The sequence below is a fragment of the Ahaetulla prasina genome, chromosome 3, assembly GCF_028640845.1.
Source record: "Ahaetulla prasina isolate Xishuangbanna chromosome 3, ASM2864084v1, whole genome shotgun sequence".
NCBI lineage: Eukaryota > Metazoa > Chordata > Lepidosauria > Squamata > Colubridae > Ahaetulla > Ahaetulla prasina.
Window position 1 is genome coordinate 111,805,893 of NC_080541.1, and position 24,801 is coordinate 111,830,693.

Sequence of the window (24,801 nt, forward strand, 5' to 3'; positions counted from 1 at the left end):
TCTTTTGAAAACAAATCGGGACAGAGTGGCGAGTTTTGAAGTTTTTTAAGCCAAGCATGGTTGTTTGATAATAATAATAAAAAAAGACCATCATCCATAGTGTTATGAGGCATGGCGAAGCAGCAAGTACTAATAAAAAGGCTGTTGATGAATTCATCCATGATGCACAGAGAAGCTGCAGGAACTACAGGAGAAGCAACAAGAGGTGGCTAAAGAAATTTCTTCAGGGGAGGAAGAGATAAGAGATGATGTCTCTATTTCCTTAAGAAATGTGTGGAAAATGGGCAGAAGTTCAAAACTGTGGAGAAGTACCATCTGGACAAAACTCTGACAAGTAAAAATGTGAACTTATTCAATGACCAAACAATTTCACACTTTCGAGGAATTCTGAAAAGACAGAAACAGTCCTCATTGGATAAGTTTTTAGTGAAGGTGACAGAGAGTGTATCAGAGCCTGTGATGCAAGTTGAAAAAAGACAGAAAAGAGAAAGAATACCTGAAGTGCAAGTGCCCAATAGTCTATTGGAGGGGGACTCTCCTTCCATGCAACCTTTCTTCCTCACTGCTCTTCTCCCACCATCCCTGTAATGGCTTCCCTAGATGAAGAGCCAACTCCAGAGACTTCAGAGTAAAGCTCAGGGGAATATCAGGAAGACACCAAGGTCTCTATTTACTCTGAGCAAGGAGAGAATGGGTCAGAGGAAGAAGAGAGGCCAGGAACCTTGGAGGGGCCATCAGAGGAGTGCCTGGCTGGAGAGGGAAAGATGCAGCTGTACTAAATCGAGTCAGAAACACAGAGTGGAAATTCAGCATGGCTGAGAAGGAACTGCTTCCTCCCCCAAATCCTAGAACACATAGGGGCTGAACAGAGAGAGGCACAAGGGAGTCAGCAGGGCTACTCATGAGGCAGCAGCCTTGCCCCTCCTACTGAATTACACTGGTGCACACCTGTTTAACCCAATACATGGAGCAACGTGATGTCAAAACAATTGTCTGTATTCTCTCCCTTGCGTGTGCTCCAACTCTGTGACTCCAGTTTTCATGACTTCAGACCTGTGCTTCATGTGGCTACATGTTTGGACTTCGGATTTGCTTTTTGGACTTTGTACCTTGACTTGGATATGTCATGTATAGACTTTGGATTGTGCCTGTGTGTGTGTGGACTTGCAGATTTGTGCCTTTGCATGTAGACTTTACAACCCTGCACTTAGGCTGAGCAGACTTGGACTCAGGGGAACTTTGCAGTTGGTGCAAGTGTGACCTTTAAAATCTTTAAACTTCCCCATGAGTTTGTGCATGTGGATGAGAACAGGACAATCTCATTAGAACATGGCCTCTTCTCAGTACAAATAAAGTAAAGTTTTTATTTTATTCAATCTCAGAACAGTATTTATTAATTTTTATGCTTATTTCTCATGTAAAGTAATGATATACAACCCTATTTTTTTACTTATTGCCTTAAAATGTGCATTTTTGCTTCAGGAATACCTTACATTTATTTACATTGTTTCTTATTTATTTATTTATTTATTTTTCGCATTTGTATACCACCCTATCTCCCTAGGGACTGAGGGCGGTTCACAGCCAGATAAAATATACATATAAATACACAATAAAACATCCATTAAAAAAACTTATTACATAAGGCCGAATGATTAAAAATAGCAATACAAATAATAAAACCCCATTAAAACCAAATTCAAAATTTAAAATTCTAGTCCAGTCCTGCGCAAATAAATAGATGTGTCTTAAGCTCGCGGCGAAAGGTTTGAAGGTCAGGAAGTTGGCGGAGTCCTGGGGGAAGTTCGTTCCAGAGGGTGGGAGCCCCCACAGAGAAGGACCTTCCCCTTGGCGTCGCCAGCCGGCACTGCCTAGCTGACGGCACCCTGAGGAGTCCCTCTCTGTGAGAGCGCACGGGTCGGTGAGAGGCATTTGGTAGCAGCAGACGGTCCCGTAAGTAACCCGGCCCTATGCCATGGAGCGCTTTGAAGATAGTTACCAAAACCTTGAAGTGCACCCGGAAGGCCACAGGCAGCCAGTGTAGTCTGCGCAGGAAAGGTGTCACATGGGAGCCACGAGGGGCTCCCTCTATCACCCGCGCAGCCGCATTCTGAACTAATTGGAGCCTCCGGGTGCTCCTCAAGGGGAGCCCCATGTAGAGAGCATTGCAGTAATCCAGACAAGACGTCACGAAAGCGTGAGTGACCGTGCATAGGGCATCCCGGTCTAGAAAGTCTAGAAATTTTAAATTGTACTTTGTATCGTTTGTTTTATTTTGCCTGTACACCGCCCTGAGTCCTTCGGGAGAAGGGCGGTATAAAAATCAAATAAATAATAATAATAAAATAAAGGGGCGCAACTGGCGAACCAGGTAAAAAGCTCTCCTGGAGACGGCCGTCAAATGATCTTCAAAGGACAGCCGTCCATCCAGGAGGACGCCCAAATTGCACACCCTCTCCATTGGGGCCAATGACTCGCCCCCAACAGAAAGAAATTTTTTATAAGAAAAATATGTTTGATACTCATTTTTGATGTCCATCATGCCTCCCAGAACCAATTAACAGTGAGTACCAAGGTATCACTGTATGTATGTACTGTATGTATGTATGTGTGTGTGTATATATACGTGTGTGTATGTATGTGTATATGTGATATATAATCACAGTTAATGTAAGAATATATAAAGGTAGTAAATCTCTTTTTCCTTCACTTGCAGTTGCTAATGCTCTTTTAATATAATGTATTGATTAAACATAGGGACGCGGTGGCTCAGGGGCTAAGATGCTGAGCTTGTCGATCGAAAGGTCAGCAGTTCAGCGGTTCGAATCCCTAGTGCTGCCGTGTAATGGGGTGAGCTCCCGTTACTTGTCCCAGCTTCTGCCAACCTAGCAGTTCGAAAGCACATAAAAAATGCAAATAGAAAAATAGGGACCACCTTTGGTGGGAAGGTAATAGCGTTCCATGCGCCTTTGGCGTTGAGTCATGCTGGCCACATGACCACAGAGACATCTTCGGACAGCGCTGGCTCTTCGGCTTTGAAACAGAGATGAGCACCGCCCCCTAGAGTCGGGAATGACTAGCACATATGTGCGAGGGGAACCTTTACCTTTACCTTATTGATTAAACATTGAGAAATACATAGTTAATTCAAAATTATATTATATTATAACTTAGGTTTTTTTTATAATATATGATTGCAGAAAAATTGTAATGTATAGTGTACTTCAAATTTATGTTATATTAGGTAGCCTTTTGATAGGGAGTGTACAGATGATACTGCACCCTACATTGATGGATGACCTTGGTTGATGTTTAAAATTAAGGACTATTTATAAAATCCAGAACTCAAGTGGGCAATCTCCATACACTAACACTATAAATATGTGCATGAGAAGAGGAAATGGTTAAACAATTCATGCTGTTAATGTTACTAACATGAAATAATTATTTCCTGTCTTTCATGTAGCATGACAGAATCCGCTCAGTTCATCTACGTCGACATTCTCCTTCTGACTTGACTAAGCCTAAATTTGGCACCATGCCCCTGATTTCCCTACATGGAGACAGCAATAATCCAGTCATGCTCTCTGTTAATCAAACCTTGGTAAGGTTCCATTTGGAAGCCAAACTTTTGAAATAAGGGCAAATTACAAAGCACACAGGACACACATTTTATTTATATCATGCAGTCATTTTGAGTTTATGTGGGCTCGAGGAGCATCATTTTATTGCACGACATAATACAAAATTCATATATTAAGTCAGTATGCAAACTGTTGCATTGTCCTAATAGTCATTGGCAGGAACACTATGTTTTTACGTTCCACCTTAATAAATAATAAATACTACTTATCCATCAGCACCCCTTCACTGCCCATGAAGCAAGAACCTACAGTTGATAATAAGCATTTATTCCTTTAAAGCAGGCCCTTTCTGATGTGACATAGATTTTAAACTTCAGTGCATCTGTTGCATAACCTTCCCTAGATGGCTGGATGACTTCTTCACAAGGGATAGATTACCTATCTTTCTTGCAAGAACTATGTCCACAAACTCTCCAGATTGTCCTAATTTTTATTTTCCTACTTTTCTGTGAATAAATTGTTACAGCTTCATCAGTCTACTTTTTTTTCTTTTGCATTTAGCATCGCTTACACACTCGAAGGATATTGTCCATGTTCTTTGTAAGTATTTGTTGATTTGTTAAAGCCATAGTTCAGTATATTTAAAATTCCATATAAATTCTTACATGAAATGTTGGGGCTATGAAGCAGCTCTTAAAGCAGAAGTGCACAACTGGATATTCCTGAGCTACAAATAATTGTAGACATTTTGGGTGCAATTCCTAGAGCATCTCAAAAAATGGCTACAAAATTGTATTTTTTTAATATGACTTAAGATGAAAACATTTAAATGGAGAATAATTACACAAACAAACCATTCCTGAAAACTTGCCAAGAAAACTGCAAGGATAACCACATCCAAAGCTTTTCATCTCCCAACCCCCTCCCCATTACATAAAATAACTTTCTAATTATTCAAAGGCAATCTGATATTTCTTAATCTGATATCTGTTTTGTAGATAATCAATCCATTTTTTCCATTCAATTAAATATTTTTCCTGCGTATTGTCTTTTAAAAATGCTGAGATTTTAGCCATCTCAGCCAAATTAATAACTTTCAATATCCATTCTTCTATTGTAGGTATCTCTTCTTTCTTCCAGTATTGTCCAATCAACAGTCTTGCTGCTGTTATTAAATTCAGAATCAATTTAGTCTCAATCCCTGTACAATCCGTTATAATTCTTGTAAGTCCACCAAATATGAAAATATGTAGTGTCATCACAATCACACCTCCAACATTTCGCTTGGATATTAGGATACATACATGATAATTTTTTGGGATCTAAGTGCCATCTATAAAACATCTTATAAAAATTTTCCCTTAAATTCTGTGCTTGTGTAAACTTAACATTTCTAACCCAAATTTTCTCCCATGTTTCCAACATTATTGGTTCCTGAATATTCTGTGCCCATTTTATCATACAATCCTTTACCAAATCCTTTTCCGAATCTATTTCAAGCAACACATTATACAATCTCTTTATATGCTCCTGGGTCTGATTTCTAATTTGCTTCATTAAATTTTCCTCCCTTTGCATTATACCAATTTTTTGATCTTCTTTCCATCTAGCACTTATTTGCCCTTATTTGCTTTGGATGTGGTTATTTGGATTGGAAGGGAAAATTTTATTCTATGCTTGGTTTATGTATAACAATACCTTGTGATTGACCCGGGAAGCCGGGGGAGGGAAGGGTTTTTGTTTTGGGGAGGGAGGGGGAAAAAAGGGGGGAAAATGTTTTTGTTTTTTAAAACTCTTTCAATAAAAAAAAAAAAGAAAAAAAGAAAACTGCAAGGATATCCCCAAGCAGTCGCTAGGAACTAAGACTGACTTGAAGCCCAGCCCCCAAGAACATTCTGACTTGCCTTCAAGTCAAAAATCTTTCAAAAAGCACGGAGGCCTTTAGTTAGAACCTAAAACACAAAAAGTAATTATTAGTTGATCTCCAAAACTCAAGGCCAAACAAACATTTTTATTAGTTTTGGTTGATCCCAAATGTTCATACTGTCTAACTCAAGCCTATGCATAGATCTCTGAGTGGCTTGTTTGGCTTAACCCTGGACAATAAGATCCTCAATTGAAGCCTCAAAGTCAAAGCAGCCTATCATGAACACAGAATATTTTTTCCCTCAAGCCCAAAGAACAAATCTCACACTTTCTATCTTGACCCCCTTACAGCCAATGAAAATGCATCAAGATACAGAACATCAGGAGCCAGCTGAGTCAGAGCCTGTCTATGAAGAGGTGGGCAGCTTTACAGACATAAATTTTCTGGAACCCAACCATTCCCTACTGTCTCCTAAGGATCAGGCTAAGAAACCAATTAGTTTTTCAGATCAGGTGACATCCAGCATGCTGCTCCCTTGTTGGGTTCCCAGAGCATCTGAAACTGACTTAACAAAACCATGCTTTGAGCGGACCTTTCAGGTGGAACCAAATAAACAGAATCTCACTGATAGAATATCAGAACACAAAGTAATTCCAACTGTCTCTATAGAGCAGCAGACTTGGCTGCATCAAGCACAGTTTGCACTGGGCAAGGAAGAGGGCCAACATACTGCACTTCCAACCTTCCATTGGGAAAATCCAACTGAAGTGGAGACTCAGCTCAGTGAGACAAAGAAAAGCTTCCAAACATGAGTCACAAGCCTTGAATATATCTTTTCTAAAAGAAAAAAATACCAGATTCATATCACATTAGGAAAGCAAGAATTTGTGTTGGAGAATGAAGCTTGTAAAATAAAAGTGAGCTGAGCAGCAGGTCCCAATAATGACTGGTGGATCAGGGAGGGTAATCACATCTGGGGCTACTCTAAGAATGAGGCAACTATAGCCAATTGTCCTTCCTGAAAGTGCAGTGTTCATCCTCATTTTTTCTTGCTTTTACAAAGCTGTTTTTAATTCATAATGTGGTGAGAGGTTATGCTTCCATTTTTACATCTCTTTGAAAATTATTTTCCCTCTGAACAACTTCCTGTTCACTGTTAAAGACTCTATCCCTCACCTTAACATACTTTTCTTTCTTTCCTGACGCCTACATGGAGTTCACAGCAGACATTTTCTCTTTGCGCCTATCGAACTCTCAACCTTCTGAGTGAGCATATTCACCTTTAGGCCACTATGGCATTTTTTGTCCCATTTCACATGATTTGATAAAACTGGACAATAATGCTGTGTTAGCATTAATTGCCCAATAAAGTATTGGCATGTTTTCCCTTAAAAAAAAAGCTTTCAACCAAAATGAACAAGTAAATGGCCATTGCTAACAGATGAGAATACCGTATATACTCGAATATAAGCCGATCCGAGTATAAGCCGAGGTCCCCAATTTTACCCCAAAAACTGGGGTAAACTGGGGACTCGAGTATAAGCCGAGGGTGGGAAATGAGGCACCTACCGGTTGGGGAAACCCTCCCTCCCTCAGCTGAGAAGGCTGGCGGCTCCCCGCCCGCCTCTCACTGCACCGCAGGGCTTCCGTCCGTAAAATGTGAAGAAGAAAAAAACTCGAGTATAAGCCGTATATACTCGAGTATAAGCCGAGGGGCTTAAAAAAAAAAAAACTCGAGTATAAGCCGTATAGACCCGAGTATAAGCCGAGGGGACGTTTTTCAGCACAAAAAATGTGCTGAAAAACTCGGCTTATACTCGAGTATATACGGTATGTATTAATTTAATTATCTTTTCCAACAAATTTAGAAAAATGTTTGCTTAGTAAACATTTAAGTTTAAATTTCCAAAATCAGTTTAATAGTTACATCATGCACACTTCAAAGCTGATTCATCAAATTCACATCCCAAGTCATTTTCTCACATTTTAAAGAAGTTAAAGAGAATCTGTTGCATTCAATGTAAGAAGTAAGAGTAATACAAATTGTCTTTTATTTTAAGTGACATGGTATGTACTATTTTTACAACACTGCTCATGTTTTCTAATTGGGGTAAGCTCATGAGCTGAAGAAGAAAGGACTGAACTTATCTCATTTAAAATAGCTGGAATTTCAGTAATACCATGCAACAAAATATAATCAGCAGAAGCCAATAGCCAAAGCTTGTATCCTATAAAGTCTTCTATTGCCTCACTCTTTGAACAGTTTGTATTTATCCAGTGGAGGAAATACATACATACATACATACATACATACATACATACATACATACATATATATATATATATATTGGCCCTTGAAGAAGCTTCCTTTAAGTGTTCTGCCAGAACTTTCCATGAGTCTGAAAGTCTGGAAAATGATATCAGTTGGAGGGGCCCTCCCCCAATTTTTTTCCTGAGCACAATGATGACATTTTTTCTTAGTTTTTCAGAAAAATGACTATATATATATATATATATATGTATATGTATATGTGTGTGTGTGTGTGTATATATATATATATATATATATATATATATATACACACACACACACACACACACACACACACACACACACACACACACACACACTGAGAGCATATGCACCAAGACAAATTCCTTGTGTGTCCAATCACACTTGGCCAATAAAATTCTCTCTATATATATTCTTGTATGTTTCATGAACAAATATAATATTTGTATATAATTACAGGTAATACTTTCATTTTTCACTATCTTCTTTTTCGCATTAGAATGTCCACTTTTTGGTTTTGGTATAGTTGTACAGCAAGTGTGCATTATAAATTTCTAATCATAGCTAATTTTTCAAGATATAAGCGGGGGGGGCGGGAACGTTTGTAACCTTGCTTGTGTAAATCAACAAAATGTTTCTTTAAAATGTTTTCTTCAGAAATAAAGATTTGTAAAATTGTATTTATAATCATATGATATAATAGTATTGTGGAGAGACTTCAAACTGCCTCCAGAATACCTGAGTAACACTAGAAGAAGCTACAGGTGGCCTAAAACTGTCTCATGTGCTTTGAATGAGGTTTTTAAAATGTATGCACCCAACTGCCCTTGCCAAAGTGGTCTAAATAATAAAAAATATATCTAGACACAGCTGAGAATGACCACCAGTCTGTTGAAGAGATGGTAACCTCATTTCAGATCCAAAATGTGTAACTACTAGATGAGAGGGCTTGCTTGCTTTATTTATTTGTTTGTTTGTTTGTTTATTTATTTTTCTAATTTATCCAATAGACTCGGATTCCAGATTTCCACTAAAAATTGTGCTATTTTTTCTGTAAATAGTTGCTGTACTTGAAAAAGACCAATAGGCTCACAGTTCTATGGTGGTGAATTTATTAAATGAAAAAGATATCATTTTGGAGAAAATAATTCCCTTAACTTGTGAATTTAGCACTCACTCACACATCTCCCTAACAATTCTCCCTAAGAATTGCTGTTCCTTAAAATGACCTCAAGATGCTTTTTTTAAAATTCATCTGCAGTCCATAGCCAAGGTGTTTAAATTTATATTAAGATGAGCTGACCCTTATATGTTTCCTACCTTCTCCAAACACAAGCTTTGCTGTATGCATAATTTGTGATACTTCAGTGGTGGTGACTCAGATAATTATGCCAGCAGGGGCTGCTTCTGCTCAGCTCCTATTGGCCACTTTGCATCATACTGTGCACTCCCATATTGTTTAGCCCTACACAAAATTGTGCCTTCTCAATTGCTAGATGATTTATTCAGAAAGTATTTAAAGGCTACATTCATGACTCTTGAGAAAGGCAAATCCTTCTGTGTTGTTTCCTTTTCCAAAGCAAGCAACTTTGAATTGCTGTCCTAGAGGCAGGAGCGGTGGACAGTTACAGTGTACAGATGAATCAGAAGTAGCACATCCACCTACCTGTCAACAGTCCTCATCAACTGTTTTTAAACTGAAGTTGCAAGCTAGTGAGAAAATCTGCATTGGGCCCAGGAGCTTCCCGAGATGCCAGGAGAGTCTCTGTAGATTAAATCCCAACAGATTTATTTCATAGATCTAGCCATCTGTCAATTTTTTCCTATTCTCATTCTTTTATTGCTTTCTTCAGAGCAGTAGTTAGTGTGTTCTATTTTTGAAAAGCAATAGAAGTTGAACCATTATATTTTTCCATATTTACTGCATTTAAATGTGTTAGTATTATTTTGATTTCACACACACAAAAATGAAGTAGGATTTATATCATGGCTTTTTAATTAACATTTACGGAAGAGCATGGTAGGAAAGTTCTAAAGGATTTAGTTGATCCCAAAAATTCAGATTCAAGTCTTTGTTCCTAAAAAGAAAAATCTATCCAGAATTTTCATGTGAACCTCCAAGGTTTTTTACTGAGCAAAGACATCTGTCATGTGTACATGTTCAGACCTTTTGCGTTGTACCACAATGAAAAAGCTCAAAGCAAGCTAGACTATGTTACGGGAGTTATATGATTTGTGGAAACAAGAACAGTATCTTTGGAATACTGTTTTCCTACCATTAGGTAGGAAAATACCTATTTCTTTATTGCATTCCTAGAAAAAGTGTCTTTCCCCTGTGCTGAGACAGATCTGTACTCAATAAAGAAAATGCAGTTCCTCAGTAGCAAGATTTGATCAATGCTTGGCAATGTGATATCCATTGCTCCTGGGTATATAGCACTTACAAGTCAAATACCACTTTAATAAAGACCTCAGAGACATGTGTTTCAAAATTAAAATAGGCACAGGTATGCACACAAATCTAAATAATTTAGCTGTTGTCTTATCTGAGTCACTACATATGCTAAGAACCCAGAACCTTTTTATCCTATTCATTCCCCCTACATGGCTGAGATCTCTTGGGATCTGAAGGATGTGGTTTGCCCTCTGAAAGAATCAAGACCATGATGCTTCAGAAATATGCCACCCAGAGCTGCTAGAGAAACATTTGTGTGAGAGATGAATGCCAACTACCATGAGGTAGAATAATTTGTTAGTTGCTTTTTCTATTGTTAAGGGTAGAAGCTTCAGTCTAGGAGATTGGGTTTATGGAAAGTACCTCATACTGAGCTTTAATATGATGAAAAGTAAAATTCTTATCAGTGGAGGAATGCTAATACATCCTGTTCTCTTTTAAGAAATATTAGTTTCTTTCTATTAGACACATATTAGTAAAAGATTGACTTTAGCAAAGTTTTCAAGAGTACAGAGGGGCTTGGATTTTCACTAATGTTTGTTTACTCTACAACATGCTCCTATCTCTGTGATTATTGTTCTGCTTTTGCATGGAGAATGATTGGAATATGGAATTTGCCAGCCTTACTGATGACAGTAGCATGTCCTTTTGGTGGTCTGAGCACGCCAAGTAGAGAGTAGCTTTTCCAGCTAGGATTAGTCTGCTTTGATGTAGCAACTTCATCCCTGCAAGCTTGAGGTCCATTCCATGTGGATCTCTCTCCTTAGCAACTTATGCTAAGGAACAGGCAGTTGGTAGGACCTGAAAGAACAAAGATAGTCAGTATCAAAAATGCTGTTTTATTGGAGTCCCATTGCAAATCCATTCCCAGAGGATTAAGCACTATTCTAGGCTTTCTACAAGCCTGATGCTGCCGTCTTACCTGTTTGGTTTACTTGAATACTAATGCCCTTGACCTACACATGACAGGGTTTTTGTCGCTTATATTACCAGAAATAAAAATTAGATCTCATAATCAGTTAAAATAATTTATTTTATTCTGTTTTCATAGAATAATCAAGATGATGGTTAAGATAAGCCCTCAAAGAAGATTATTTTAATCTATTTAAATTGGCCTCTTCCCAGCATAATGAACAGGAACATGTGCAGATTTCCAAGCTCAGCTTTCATTATGAGGTTCCAGCCTTAACTTTCCTTAATTATTAGTGTAAATCTTTAATCCATTTTAGCATATCTCACTTTCCTAGGAATTAGCCAAATCTTCTAGTTTCTGTGGCCAACCACAGTGGCAAGACCTATTATTAATCAACATCTATGTAAATGCATAGTTAAGATGGCTCCAGTATGCAACTATTCTGCACGACTGCTTAGGGCAGGGCCCCCAACCTCTAGACTACAGCCCAGTACCGGGCCACAAAAGCAGCAGATGACCACATGCACAAAGCTCTATTTGCATAAGTGGTGGGTGAGCACATGTGCATGTGCAATTCCCATTTGCATGAGCGGTGGGGAAATATACACATGCACACAGCTCCATTTGTGCAAGTGGTGAGTGAGCACAACACATGCACACAGCTCTATTTGTGGGAGCGGCAGATAAGCGCATGCATGCATGCAGTTAGCTCAATTTGTGGGAGCAGCAGGTATGTTTGCCTGCTGCTCATGCAAATGGAGTTGCACACACATGCACCCAGTTTACATAGAACCATCCTCTCTCCTCCCTTCCACGCTGGTTCACAAATCTGGAAAGATTGAGGAATATTGGTTTAGGGTATCCATTCTTCAGAAGATGGATTTCATGGTGTGTCTGAGTATATACAAGGCACCTCTCTTCAATCATAAGAGCAAATGTCTCTTTTTCCAGGATTCTGCAACTCCTTTGTAAATGCATTGTTCTAAATGCCATCAACCACAAAATGGTGCAAGTATTTAGTTGTGTTAAAGTGTTACACTTATCAGGTCCCCGATGGGACACTGTCATTCTGAAGGGACAGGGGGCAAGTACCTGGAGCTGAATTCTTTGCATGCTTTTCTTTTTGCTCTACTTCAGGGGATTTAGGGAGGGGCTGAATGTATGGGCTTCTTCTCAGTTAGAACCAGTTTACCCAAAGTTGCAGTGCTCTGAGAGTGAACTACTATCAAGTTAACATCTCAGAATTTCTCAAAACACCTTTGTGGTATATTATTGACTATTGGGGGACTGTGGGATTGGATGGGGTTTGAAGAGGGAAAAATAGCCTAATGCTTTCCATGGGCTTTTCAGTTTCTGCCTGACTTCTGTGCAATCACTTTCTCTCAGTAAAAGTTTCCTTTTGAAGTACAATTTGAACTTCCAAGAGTAATGCTTTCCTCAGAAGATAGTTGAGGCAGGTCTTTACATTACGCGGAATCTACAAAGTGGTCAATCCAGAGAGGCAGACAGCCTTACTGTGGGGACCTTGCAAACGATGTCCACCCAAGGCAGCGACCAAAATGAAGCTGAGAGTTGAGGGGAAGCCTCTGGCAAGACTCATCAAGGTACCCAGACTGGAGAATGGACAGAGGAAGCTGCCAGCCTGGGAGACCCAAATGGTCCATTGGCACTGGGAAGCAAAATGGCTGAGAGGGGTGGACCAAGGGAGTCGCCCTCATACAAGACAGCTGCTGATGTGGCCAGAAAGAATTGGAGGCACTTGAGGATGATGAGGAGGAAGGGAATAAACTTAATCATGCTGACCTCCTCATAAAGCAAGCCATGCATTGCATGATGGATGCATTCCAGAGCCTGAAAGCACAGGAAGTATTGGTGCAGATGTCGGGTGATGGCAGCTGCCAGAGCCAAGCCGAGGAGGGGGAAAGGAGGCCCTTGTCTCTGGATACCACAATCATGGTGTCTGTCATCCCGGCAGGGGCTGCTGCAGCTATGGGACCTCAGCCAAGAGACACCAGGGGCCCCAATGTTCAAAGGATGGGAGAGGTAGCAGGGCCATGGAGGTGGAAGTCATCCCACCTTTCACATGAAATTTGATGGGAACCCACAATAACTGGGATTTTTCCTGGCCCATGTCCTGACCTACTTGCAGGAATATGGCCACAAGGTCCCTACTGAGGGAGCCAAGATTAAAGTCGTCATGCTGGCACTAGAAGGGGCTGAAGCCTGATGGATGGTAACCCTCCACAACTCAGATACCCCTGAGTTGAGAAACTTCAATTGGTTTACGATAGCACTCCAATGGCAGTTTGAAGATCTCCTAGCCAATTGCAAAGCCAGAGACCGCATAAAGACTGTCCAGTAAGGGAACAGACTGGTGGCTGAATATAAGAGGAATTTCATGATCTGGTATGCCATTTTGACTGGCCAGAAGACATCCTCGTGAGCTGTTTCAAAGATGGGCTTAATGATGACCTGTACACCTCATGTGTCATGGGGGGGTGTCACCTCTAAAGACTGGTGTATGCTGGCTGAGGAAGAGGAAATCAATCAGACCCAAATAGCATTGTTCAGCCAAAGTTTGAAAGAAATCACCCCCAGAGAGGAAGAGAGAGGCAACCAAAATGTAAACCCAGCCAGCACATTCCACTGCCTGTTTCAAGCGTAGCAAAGAAGGCCACCAAGCTGCAAAGTGCTGCACCAACCACCGCAAAACACCTTTGTGGCATATTATTGGCTATTAGGAAACTGGGAATTGGGTGGGGCTTGAAGAGGAAAAAATAGCTTGATGCTTTGCGCAAGCTTTTCAGATTCCACCTGATTTGATGACACTGGTGCAATAGGACTGGGTGTTTTGTTAATATGATTCATTGGGTTAGAGATTTTCTGCCTTCACTGTGAGTTGTATTGTGTTGGGGGGGTGCACTGAGGGAGCTCAACCAATCTCATTGTACATATATTGTACACCGACAATAAAGATTTGAATTTGAATTTGACATCTGTGCAATCACTTTCTCTCAGTAAAAGTTTCATTTTTAACTGCTACCCTTTCAAGAGTCATGCTTTCTTGAGAAAATAGCTGAGGCAGATCCTTACAACACTACTTTTCAAGTTCATGAACATATATCTGATGGAAGGACACTATTTGTTCAATTTAAAATTTTGCAGACTGCACACTTGCTTCTTTAATAGATTAAACTGCTCATCGTATGCTCAATCTACAGTGGCAATTTCAGCTTTGTTTTCTAGAATTTCTGTCTATAGAGTAACCTCCACTGCCTTACATACCTATGTAGCCTTTTCTGCCATTTGGGATCTGCTAAGACCTTTATACATCTTTAACGATTTATTCAGCAGTAAATAACAATGGCATATCATTTTATTTAAAAAAATCTTTCAAGTTATAGTTCAGTGTAAATTTTAAATCCTTCATCCACATGTGTTCCATAGTTCAAGCATTATATTACACCCAAAATTCTTTGCCCATTGAATCATGTTTTGTTTCACATATTCATTCTCCAAATTCAATTTCAATAATAGTTTATAAACCTCAGCAATGTTTATCATTACGACACAATACAATTTCAAATTAATTTTTCCCAAGCCCATAGTTTTTCCAGACCCATGGTTTTTTGTCTAGTTTAACACTTTCAATTGTATATATGTAAATCTATGACAGACACATCCTTCTGACTTCGACTTTTCTTTAGATTTTAGAGTATATTCACTATGAATGAAAGTTATTATTTAGCCATACATCTACCAGTCTGGGCTCACCATTGTTTCTTTTCTAAAAAAAAGCTTTCTGAGGTGACATCTGAAGATGTTGTAAGGACCTGCCTCTGCTATTCCCTCAGGAAGGCATGACTTTTGAAAGAATTAGTTACCAAAAGGAACTTTTAGTGAGAGAAAGTGATTGCAGAGAAGTCTGAAGTGCAAAGTATTACACTATTCTTCCCAATTCAAACCCCATCCCCCTTTACTAATCCACCAGTAGCCAATACAATTCTGCATAGGTGTTTTGAGAACTCTGAGGTATTAGCTTGATAGCAGTTCATCCCCAGAGTGCAGCGACCTTAGTATCAGGCTGGAACTGGCTGGGAGGAAGTCCATCTGTCTTCAAGATAGCCCCCCTTCCCTAAATCCCATGCAGTTACAGCAAAAGCGAAAGCATGCAGAGAATGCAACCCTGATAGCCTCTCCCCCTCCCTCCATCATGTCCCAGGAGGAGTCCTGACATGCTGGCCTCTCAAAAGGATGGCTTATACCTGTAGCACATAACATAATAAATAGGAAAGAAAAAACATTTAGTTTCATTTAGGTTTATCAGGGTATTGGTTGTGAAACTGTTTGATTAATTTAGGGACTCTAACTAGCAGTGGTTAACCCATTCGTTTTAGGCAGTGTGAAAATCTTTCCATGCTACCAGGTATTGGAAGTTCCTCAATGTTTACAGGAGTCCAAAATTACATTAATTTCAAAATGTTGTTCACCTTCCACCATAAATGGTTTGGGTACAGGGAGAGGACACCTCAAATTTCAACAGACTACAGTGAAAAACGGGGTGGACTTTACAAAGGGACTTGAGTAGGTCTAACTATACTGTAGCAGGGTTTTTTTTTCCTTTTTTTCCTTTTTTTATGTTTTATAAAAATATCAAATCAATCCATGAACAGTGTGGAACCTGGGTGTCATACATTCTAATATAAATAAAACTAATCAAGTTAATAATAATCCTTACATTCACTCTTCTTATATATTTCTAATAATAATACATACTTATATTAAGTTACAGTCTATCGGGTCTGGATGGGGAGAAACAGGCTCAAGCTCAATCCCTCCAAGACAGAGTGGCTGTGGATGCCGGCATCCCGCTACAGTCAGCTGCAGCCGCGGCTGACTATTGGGGGCGAGTCATTGGCCCCAATGGAGAGGGTGCGCAACTTGGGCGTTCTCCTGGATGGATGGCTGTCCTTTGAAGATCATTTGACGGCCGTCTCCAGGAGAGCTTTTTACCAGGTCCACCTGGTTCGCCAGTTGCGCCCCTTTCTAGACCGGGATGCCCTATGCACAGTCACTCACGCTCTCGTGACATCTCGTCTGGATTACTGCAATGCTCTCTACATGGGGCTCCCCTTGAGGAGCACCCGGAGGCTCCAGTTAGTTCAGAATGCGGCTGCGCGGGTGATAGAGGGAACCCCTCGTGGCTCCCATGTGACACCTCTCCTGCGCAGACTGTACTGGCTACCTGTGGCCTTCCGGGTGCGCTTCAAGGTTTTGGTAACTATCTTCAAAGCGCTCCATGGCATAGGGCCAGGTTACTTACGGGACCGTCTGCTGCCACCAAATGCCTCTCACCGACCCGTACGCTCTCACAGAGAGGGACTCCTCAGGGTGCCGTCGGCCAGGCAGTGCCGACTGGTGACACCCAGGGGAAGGTCCTTCTCTGTGGGGGCTCCCACCCTCTGGAACGAACTTCCCCCAGGACTCCGCCAACTTCCTGACCTTCAAACCTTTCGCCGCGAGCTTAAGACACATCTATTTATTTGCGCAGGACTGGACTAGAATTTTAAATTTGGTTTTAATGGGGTTTTATTATCTGTATTGCTATTTTTAAATATTTGGCCTTATGTAATAAGTTTTTTAATTGATGTTTTATTTTGTATTTATATGTATGTTTTATCTGGCTGTAAACCGCCCTGAGTCCCTAGGGAGATAGGGCGGTATAAAAATGCAAAAAATAAATAAATAAATAAATAAATAAATATCATTGTTCAATTATTCCACATTTTCTTGTTATTACTTTCATTTTATGATATAAAAATCTATTCACTAATATTTCCCCTTTTCTTATTTCTATCACTTATTCTAGCTTTTAATCATATCACCCTTTGTTAAGAGACTTTTTCTTTCTTTCTTACCTAACCTCTAATCATGTCACCTACTTAAAAATAAAAAAAAGAAAAAGGAGAAGAGAGAGAGAAAAGGAAAAACAACTTAGAACAACAACAGAAAAGAAAAATTATCCATCTATCATCCCATATTTTAATTGCTATGCTTTTTTTTACTTGCCTCCCAAACTCCTCTCTTAAATCTTTACTTGCTTCTTGGATGTTTAATCTAAGTATTCTTCCCCACTCTCTTAATATATTTTCCCCCTGGTTTAATTCATCAATCATTATTATTTCCATTGTTGCCTCCTCTTTGTCTTCCTCCTTCATTCCTTTTCCTGGGCGTCTTGGTCTTTAGTCATCATCCCTTGTATGGTATTTTCCATTTTTTCCATAATCTCCTTAAATCCTTTCTCCATGATGTCTTTTGTATTTTGAAAAAGTAAGTCCATCTCCTTCACAATTCCACTCATCTCTTCTTTATTATGTATCTTGTTTTGTTTTTTAAAAAATCAATTTTTATCCAGAAGTCCAAGAACTATTAATTCAATCTTTAAGTTACCCTTCAAGGAGTGCACTAGTTGCAATTTTTTATGTCCCATAGGTTAACAATCAGTTCCATTTAAGTAGTCTCAGAGGTTATACTTGAGTATCCAATAATCCAGTAGTCATAGGGTGTCTAAAAGTAATCCAATACAAATTGTCACACACCTTCATGTAGATATTTCCAGACTTGTAATTTTCCCTTTCGCTGGGAAGGAAAGCAGGTGGCACTCTCAGCTTAAATTTCAATATCACCATGTTTCCAGCATTCTTTTAGTTATAGAAGAATTATAAAAGCAGAATAAGTTTTGCAAATAAATGGTTCCAGATTCTTAAAATGCCTTCCCAGTACCATGCCTTCCCAGTTTAAGGGTTCAATTTTCTGCATATTTCAAAATTTCAAAGTTTATTATTTTCACTCCTGCATCTTTCACTTCTGGTCTGGTGGTCTGGTGGTTTCTCAGAATGCCTAGCTGCTGCTTTGACAGATGATTCTGAGTAGATAATTCTAAATTGTTCCTTGGGGTTAAATTTTGTAGACTTTAGTTCAGCATTCAATACCATCATTCCAGACATTCTTCTAACTAAGCTAAACCAGCTACAGGTACCGGAACAGACTTGTAAGTGGATCACAAGCTTCCTAACAAACAGGAAGCAGCAGGTGAAGCTAAGCAAGATTACATCAAATACCTGTACAATTAGCACAGCCCCCCCCCCAGGGCTGTGTGCTCTCCCCACTTCTCTTCTCTCTGTATATCAATGACTGCATCTCCAACGATCCATCTGTTAAGCTACTGAAGTTCGCAGATGACACAAAAGTGATTGGTCTCATTCGAGACAATGACGAATCCGCAAATAGACGAGAGGTCGAACGACTAGCCTTGTGGTGCAACCAAAACAATCTGGAACTGAACACACTCGAAACCGTAGAAATGGTGGTAGACTTTAGGAGAAACCCTTCCATACTTCCACCTCTCACAGTACTAAACAACACAGTATCAACAGTAGAAACCTTCAAATTTCTAGGTTCTATCATATCGCAAGATCTAAAATGGACAGCTAACATCAAAAACATCATTAAAAAAGGACAACAAAGAATGTTCTTTCTGCGCCAACTCAATAAGCTCAAACTGCCCAAGGAGCTGCTGATTCAGTTCTACAGAGGAATGATTGAGTCTGTCATTTGCACCTCTATAACTGTCTGGTTCAGTTCTGCAACCCAACAAGAAAAACACAGACTTCAGAGGATAATTAGAACTGCAGAAAAAGTAATTGCTACCAACCTGCCTTCCCTTGAGGACCTGTATACACACTACTAACCAGAGCATATAAAACATTTGCTAGACCAATTCTAGAATACAGCTCACCTGTTTGGAACCCTCACCACATCTCTGACATCAATACAATTGAACGTGTCCAGAAATATTTTACAAGAAGAGTTCTCCATTCCTCTGAAAACAACAAAATACCTTATCCCACCAGACTTGAAATCCTAGGCTTAGAAAACTTGGAACTCCGTCGCCTTCGACAAGACCTAAGTTTAACTCACAGAATCATCTATTGTAATGTCCTTCCTGTCAAAGACTACTTCAGCTTTAATTGCAATAATACAAGGGCAACCAATAGATTTAAACTTAATGTAAACCGCTTTAATCTAGATTGCAGAAAATATGACTTCTGCAACAGAATCATCAGTGCTTGGAATACTTTACCTGACTCTGTGGTCTCTTCCCATAATCCTAATAGCTTTAACCAAAAACTTTCTACTAGTGACCTCACCCCATTCCTAAGAGGACCATAAGGGGCGTGCATAAGCGCACAAACGTGCCTACCGTTCCTGTCCTATTGTTTTTCTTTTCTTCTTCCTATATATGTTTATATGTGTATATACTATATAATCTTTTTGTATGATGTTGTGACAAAATAAATAAATAAAATAAATAAATAGAATCAAGAAGAGGGCCGTGAAAATATTTACAGACCCCTCGCATCCTGGACATAAACTGTTTCAACTCCTACCCTCAAAACGACGCTATAGAGCACTGCACATCAGAACAACTAGACACAAGAACAGTTTTTTCCTGAAGGCCATCACTCTGCTAAACAAATAATTCCATCAACACATGTACACTGAGAGCATATGCACCAAGACAAATTCCTTGTGTGTCCAATCACACTTGGCCAATAAAAATTCTATTCTATTCTATTCTATTCTATTCTATTCTATTCTATTCTATTCTATTCTATTCTATTCTATTCTATTCTATTCTAAAATGAAAGAAAAATCCTTTCCCCCAGTTCCACTCCCTGTTCACCTATTTCGCTCCAGTAGCAGTCTTAGATGTTCATCAGCTGTCCCAGCTTTGTAGTGGCCATCTTTAGGCTGCCTCTTAAGAGGGAGAAAGAACCCCGGGGCCAGAAGAGCTGTGACTCTCCTCAACCTCTTAGGGCGTCCCTCTTTGCTTCACTGCCCCCACAGGGTGGCTTTGGCTTTTCTTGGAGCCCACGAACATGGAGAAGTCAGCACAGGAGATGCGGAGATCCGTTCCCTGGGTCTGTATTGCCATGACATCAACCAGAAGTTCTATACTGTAACAGGATTAATGATGCATTTAACCAGGAAAGATCCAACAAATTTGCATCCTAACTTCTTAGAAGTTACAATGACTGTAAGTATCATGTGGAAAGGCACACTTGATCCCCCACATTAAACTTCTTTGGCTCAATTCTTTTCTTGTCTGCTTGACATTTATAAACCTCTCTAGCCTCAATGAGTGCTTTATATACAACCAGCCAGGTATTATGTAATTGGCTGATCACTGATCTGGCTTTCAGTGAGGGATCACTGCAGTGGTGAAATCCAATTTTTTTTACTACTAGTTCTGTGGGTGTGGCTTGGTTGGCATGGTGTGGCTTGGTGGGCATGGCAAGGGAAGGATATTGCAAAATCTCCATTCCCACCCTACTCTGGGGCCAGCCAGAGATGGTATTTGCCATTTCTCTGAACTACTCAAAATTTCCTCTACCAGTTCTCCGAACTGCTCAAAATTTCTGCTACCGGTTCTCCAGAACCTGTCAGAACCTGCTGGATATCACCTCTGGATCACTGGGTCCTTGGTGTGTAACTCAGACATAGGCTTGAAATCTTGACCGGTAGCAACTCAGAAAGGAGTGAAACCAATACTGCTACATACAGAATTATTGTAAGCCACTTCTGCAAATGGTAAATGGTCTGTTCAGTTCTCTTGTTGATAGTTGATGAAACATCTAAGGTACTGTTCCAAAATTGAGTTCGCTCATTCATATCCCCCTGTTCATTTGCAGATGGTGACTAGAATTAAGTCACTGATCAATATCGAATAAATCCAAAAAGCCTCCCCAGAACTTAGAGGTGAATTGAACTCCCCTATCTGATATGATCCATTGGAGTGCTCCATGTAGCTGGTACATGTGATGTAAAAACAGTTTGGCGAGTCCCTATATCATATTTTTTTGGCACAGGACAAAATGCACTTATTTTGAAAATAGGTCTGTCACAACCCAGATTACTGTGTTCCCAAGCTTTCAGAGAGTTCTACAATAAAGTCCATAGAGAGCTTTCTCCTGTGTGCTAACGGCTGTGCCACAATCTGAAGATGTTCTACCCTGTCTTCGCTTAGCAGATGCATAAAACAGGGCAACTGCATACATTGCTTTCAATGTCTTTTTTAAGGGAGGGCCACCAGAATTGTCATTTTATTAAATGCAATATCTTTACAAATCTGAAATGTCCAGCTGCTTTTAAATTGTGGCATGTCTTCATAATCAGAAGCTTTTGGCTAGTAGGCACATATAGTTTTGCTCCCACACAATCCAGTTCATCCTGGATGGAGCAGACATTACTGTGGTTACAGAACCATTCATCATCTGTTAGCACCTTTTTCAGGTTGGTGGCCACATTGCTGCTAACTGGCAGCTTTTCTTCCTGCTGTGCTCTGGCCATCACTTGGGTTGTCTGCTGATGTAATGGGAGCACTGGTTTGATTATTTCTGTTTGGAGCAATACTGTGGCATCTGCAATACGGCATCAGCCAGGAAATTCTTCCCCCCTGGGATGTAGCACAAAGTGAAATCTTACTGCTGAAAGTGTTGTGCCCAATGTGCTTGTTTAGAGGAAAGTTTACGAATGGCTTTCAGTGCTTCCAGGTTTTTGTGATCAATCCATACCTGAAAAGTGTTTTGCTTCCTTCTAAAAAGTGTCTCCAGGAGATGAGTGCCCATCTTACAGCATAAACCTTCTTCTCCCAGACAGCCTAGAGTTGCTTAATTGCTGACAGTTTCTTTGAGGTATATGCACAAGGTTGTAACTGCCCGTTCTCATTATTCTCATTATCCTGCATTAGCACCACCCTCACTGCAACATTACTGGCATCAGCTTGTGTGATGAAAAGCTTGTCAGGGTTTGAATGTTTCACCATGGCTTGGTCACGAAAAGCTGCTTAAATTTTTCAAACATACCTTGTGTTGTGGCCCACCAGTGGCCAGTGGAGCTGGCAGCAGAGTCAGACAGTGAGGAGGTTGGGGAGGAACATGGGCCAGTCCTGGGGGCTGGGGAAAGCTCAGAGGAGGGCTCTGCATCAGAGACAGAGAGGGAGCTAGACAGCAGTGAGGCAGAGGAACAGCTGGAGCCTGTTCCCAGTGTCCACATGCGCAGAGCTGCCAGAAGACAAGAACAACTCAAATTGGGCTGATGAAGAAGAAGTTTGTCTGACCCCTTTGTGCTAAACACATCTCTCAGATCTCTGCATTCCTTAGGAATGGTGAGAAGGGGCTTCCCTTGCATCATTGCACCAAGTTCAGAGCATGTTCACTAGGGTCTCCCTTTTGGCCTGGAGGTCGGCTGCCCATCTTGAATTTCCGAAATCCCCTCCTCCAATTCACATACAGGTTTCACTTTTTCAGCCAGACAAGCCCTAAAAGAAGGGGCCTCTCCATCTCCAGTGCCACTATGCACAGTACTTCTGAATGGGGCCCCATCCACATTTCTATGGGTTCAGTCACAAAAATTAGGGGGGTGCCTCCTGTGACTGAGCCTTCTAATTGGCAGAAAGCAACTGGGATTTTTAGCCTCCTCAGCCAAATGCCTAGCTTTCCCATCACTAAGCATCTGGTACAGCCTGAGTCAAGTAAGGCTCTTCAATCCTGACTCTGAGAAATGGAGTTATATGGGGACAGTCACAGGTGTGATTGGACCACTTACCAAGGGGTTGGAGTCGGTATCGGTTAGCCTTTGGAGGGGTTGGAGCTCCCTTTGTCTCTTTGGGAGAGGGAGTGAACTCCATGACCTCCACTCCTTTCAGTGCCATCTATCTCATGCGAGATTGCAACTTGGGGGTTTTCCCTGCAGGGGCTTGAACTATTTTCTTGACTGGATGGTTGGTTCTACATTCCACATTTGAAGCAGGTGGTGGATCGCAATTGCGGGGCTTGAGTTCTGGCTACGTCCCTCTTTCTTTCCGGAGGCAACTTTTTCCAGATTTTGGCTGTGTGGTATTTGTTTCGGGCTTGGTCAATCTCCACTTCCTTGGCCATCACGCACCAGTCATGAAGGTGAGCCGAAGCCCTTCTAGTGATGCAAGTGGTATACAGGCCATCATTTAGCCCATCTTTGAAGCAGTTCATGAGGATGTCCTCTGGCCAGTCGAGACAACACATCAGGTCACGGAATTCCTCTGTGCATTCTGCCACTGCCCTGCGCCCTTACCGCATGGTCTTTATGCAGTCTCTAGCCTTCAGATCACCCAGCAAGTCTTCAAACCATTGCCTAAGTGCTGTCATGAACCAGTTGAAGTTACTCAATTCAGGGGCACTTGCATTATGGAGGGTCACCATCCATTGGGCTGCCGCCCCCTCTAATACCAGGGTGACCACTCTCATCCTGGTGTTGTGGCCAGTCAGCTGCCAACAGAGCTAGCAACAGAGTCAGATGAGGTGGAGGTGGAGTCTGGGCCAGTTTCTGAGCCTTTGGAAGGCTTTGATAAGGAAACAGCATTAGAGGCAGAGGCAGAGCTGGGCCTTCCATCCTCCCCAAGGTGAAGAGGCAGCTGTCTTCAGGGCCTGAGCTGAATGAGGGAGAGGAACAGGTGGGGCCCATCCCAGGTGCACATATGCATAGAAAGGAAAGGGGAAGAGAGCAAAAAAAAGCAATAAGCCAGCTCTCAGGGAAAAGCAGACGTGGACGCTAGCCATCCCCTCCCTCACTGGGAAATAAATAGTAGGGGTTTGGGAGTGGCCAGTTGTTGCAGACAACTGTTTGTTTTCTAGTATACTGCAATAAATTTGGATTCCTTGACCAGAACCAGGTTTGTTGTTTGGTTTTGGTTTGTTTTTGTTTATACACATGAATAAAAGACTGTTCCTGCCCTGTTTTGAAAGGGAGCTTATTTTACTCGTGAGTAAGCAGCTTATCATTACTTGTGAAGGCTGGGTCAGAACAGTTGGCTCTCCCTCTATGGGAATCTCATGGCCATATACCTGCATGTAAGTGAAGATGTGGGCCAGGAAGAATCCAGTTGCTGGATGTCCCTGTTGAATTTCATGGTGAAGGAGGTTGCCTTCTGCCTTTGGGACCCCACAGCATCAGCCAACCTTGGGACGTTGGCTCTGGCTCTCTCTCAATGGAGATCCCACAGCTGCAGTTGGCCCTGCTGGGGTGGCAGATACTGCTGCCATGGTGTCAAGTGATAAAGCTTCCCCTTCTTCATCTTCGAATTGTGTTCGGTAGCCATCATCACCAGATATTCTTGTCAGGGTCCCCCATGTCTTCAAATTCTGGAATGCCTCCATCATGGAATGTATGAGAAAGTTGGTAGGTTGGGCTCGGTCCCTTCTTCCTTATCATCTTCGAGCACTTACATTTCTTCTTTCCATCCACTTTGGTGACTGCCTCAGGTGAGGGTAACTTCTTTGATCATCTCCTCCTAGTCATCCTTCTTCCCGATGCCAATGGACCACCTGGGTTTTGATAAATCTCCCAGGTTTGCAGCTTCCTCCATCCATCCTGCACAGTCTGTTCCCAGGTGAGCTTGGCATAGGCTTCACTCCAGCACTCAGTTTCCTCTTGGTCACTGCCTTGAGTAGACCTCATTTTCATGGTCCCCACGATAGGACGGTATGCCTCTTTGGGTTGACCATTTTGCAGATTCTGCCTAATGTATGGACTTGCCTCAGGAAAGCATGACTCTTGAAAGAATTAGTTATCAAAAGGAACTTTTACTGA

General features: G+C 41.0%; 2 protein-coding genes across 7 annotated transcripts in view; one reads left to right on the plus strand and one right to left on the minus strand.

Moving 5' to 3' along the window:
* ARAP3 (ArfGAP with RhoGAP domain, ankyrin repeat and PH domain 3) overlaps positions 1 to 7,063 on the plus strand; it is a 188,443-nt gene extending 181,380 nt beyond the window's left edge. For all 3 annotated transcript variants that reach the window (XM_058174610.1, XM_058174612.1, XM_058174613.1), the window contains 3 exons: positions 3,467 to 3,604; positions 4,146 to 4,184; positions 5,802 to 7,063. In XM_058174610.1, coding sequence (XP_058030593.1) covers positions 3,467 to 3,604; positions 4,146 to 4,184; positions 5,802 to 6,263 — 639 coding nt within the window. In that variant the 3' untranslated portion in view covers positions 6,264 to 7,063. The remainder of the gene's footprint in view (positions 1 to 3,466; positions 3,605 to 4,145; positions 4,185 to 5,801) is intronic.
* A 994-nt stretch (positions 7,064 to 8,057) lies between these two features.
* RELL2 (RELT like 2) overlaps positions 8,058 to 24,801 on the minus strand; it is a 159,661-nt gene continuing 142,917 nt past the window's right edge. For 2 of the 4 annotated variants that reach the window (XM_058174618.1, XM_058174617.1), the window contains one exon: positions 8,058 to 11,000. The gene's annotated coding sequence lies outside the window, so the exon portion shown is untranslated. Of the gene's footprint in view, positions 11,001 to 12,347; positions 15,378 to 19,983; positions 20,133 to 24,801 lie in introns of those variants that run through there. The other 2 variants (XM_058174620.1, XM_058174621.1) reach the window with 2 other exon arrangements.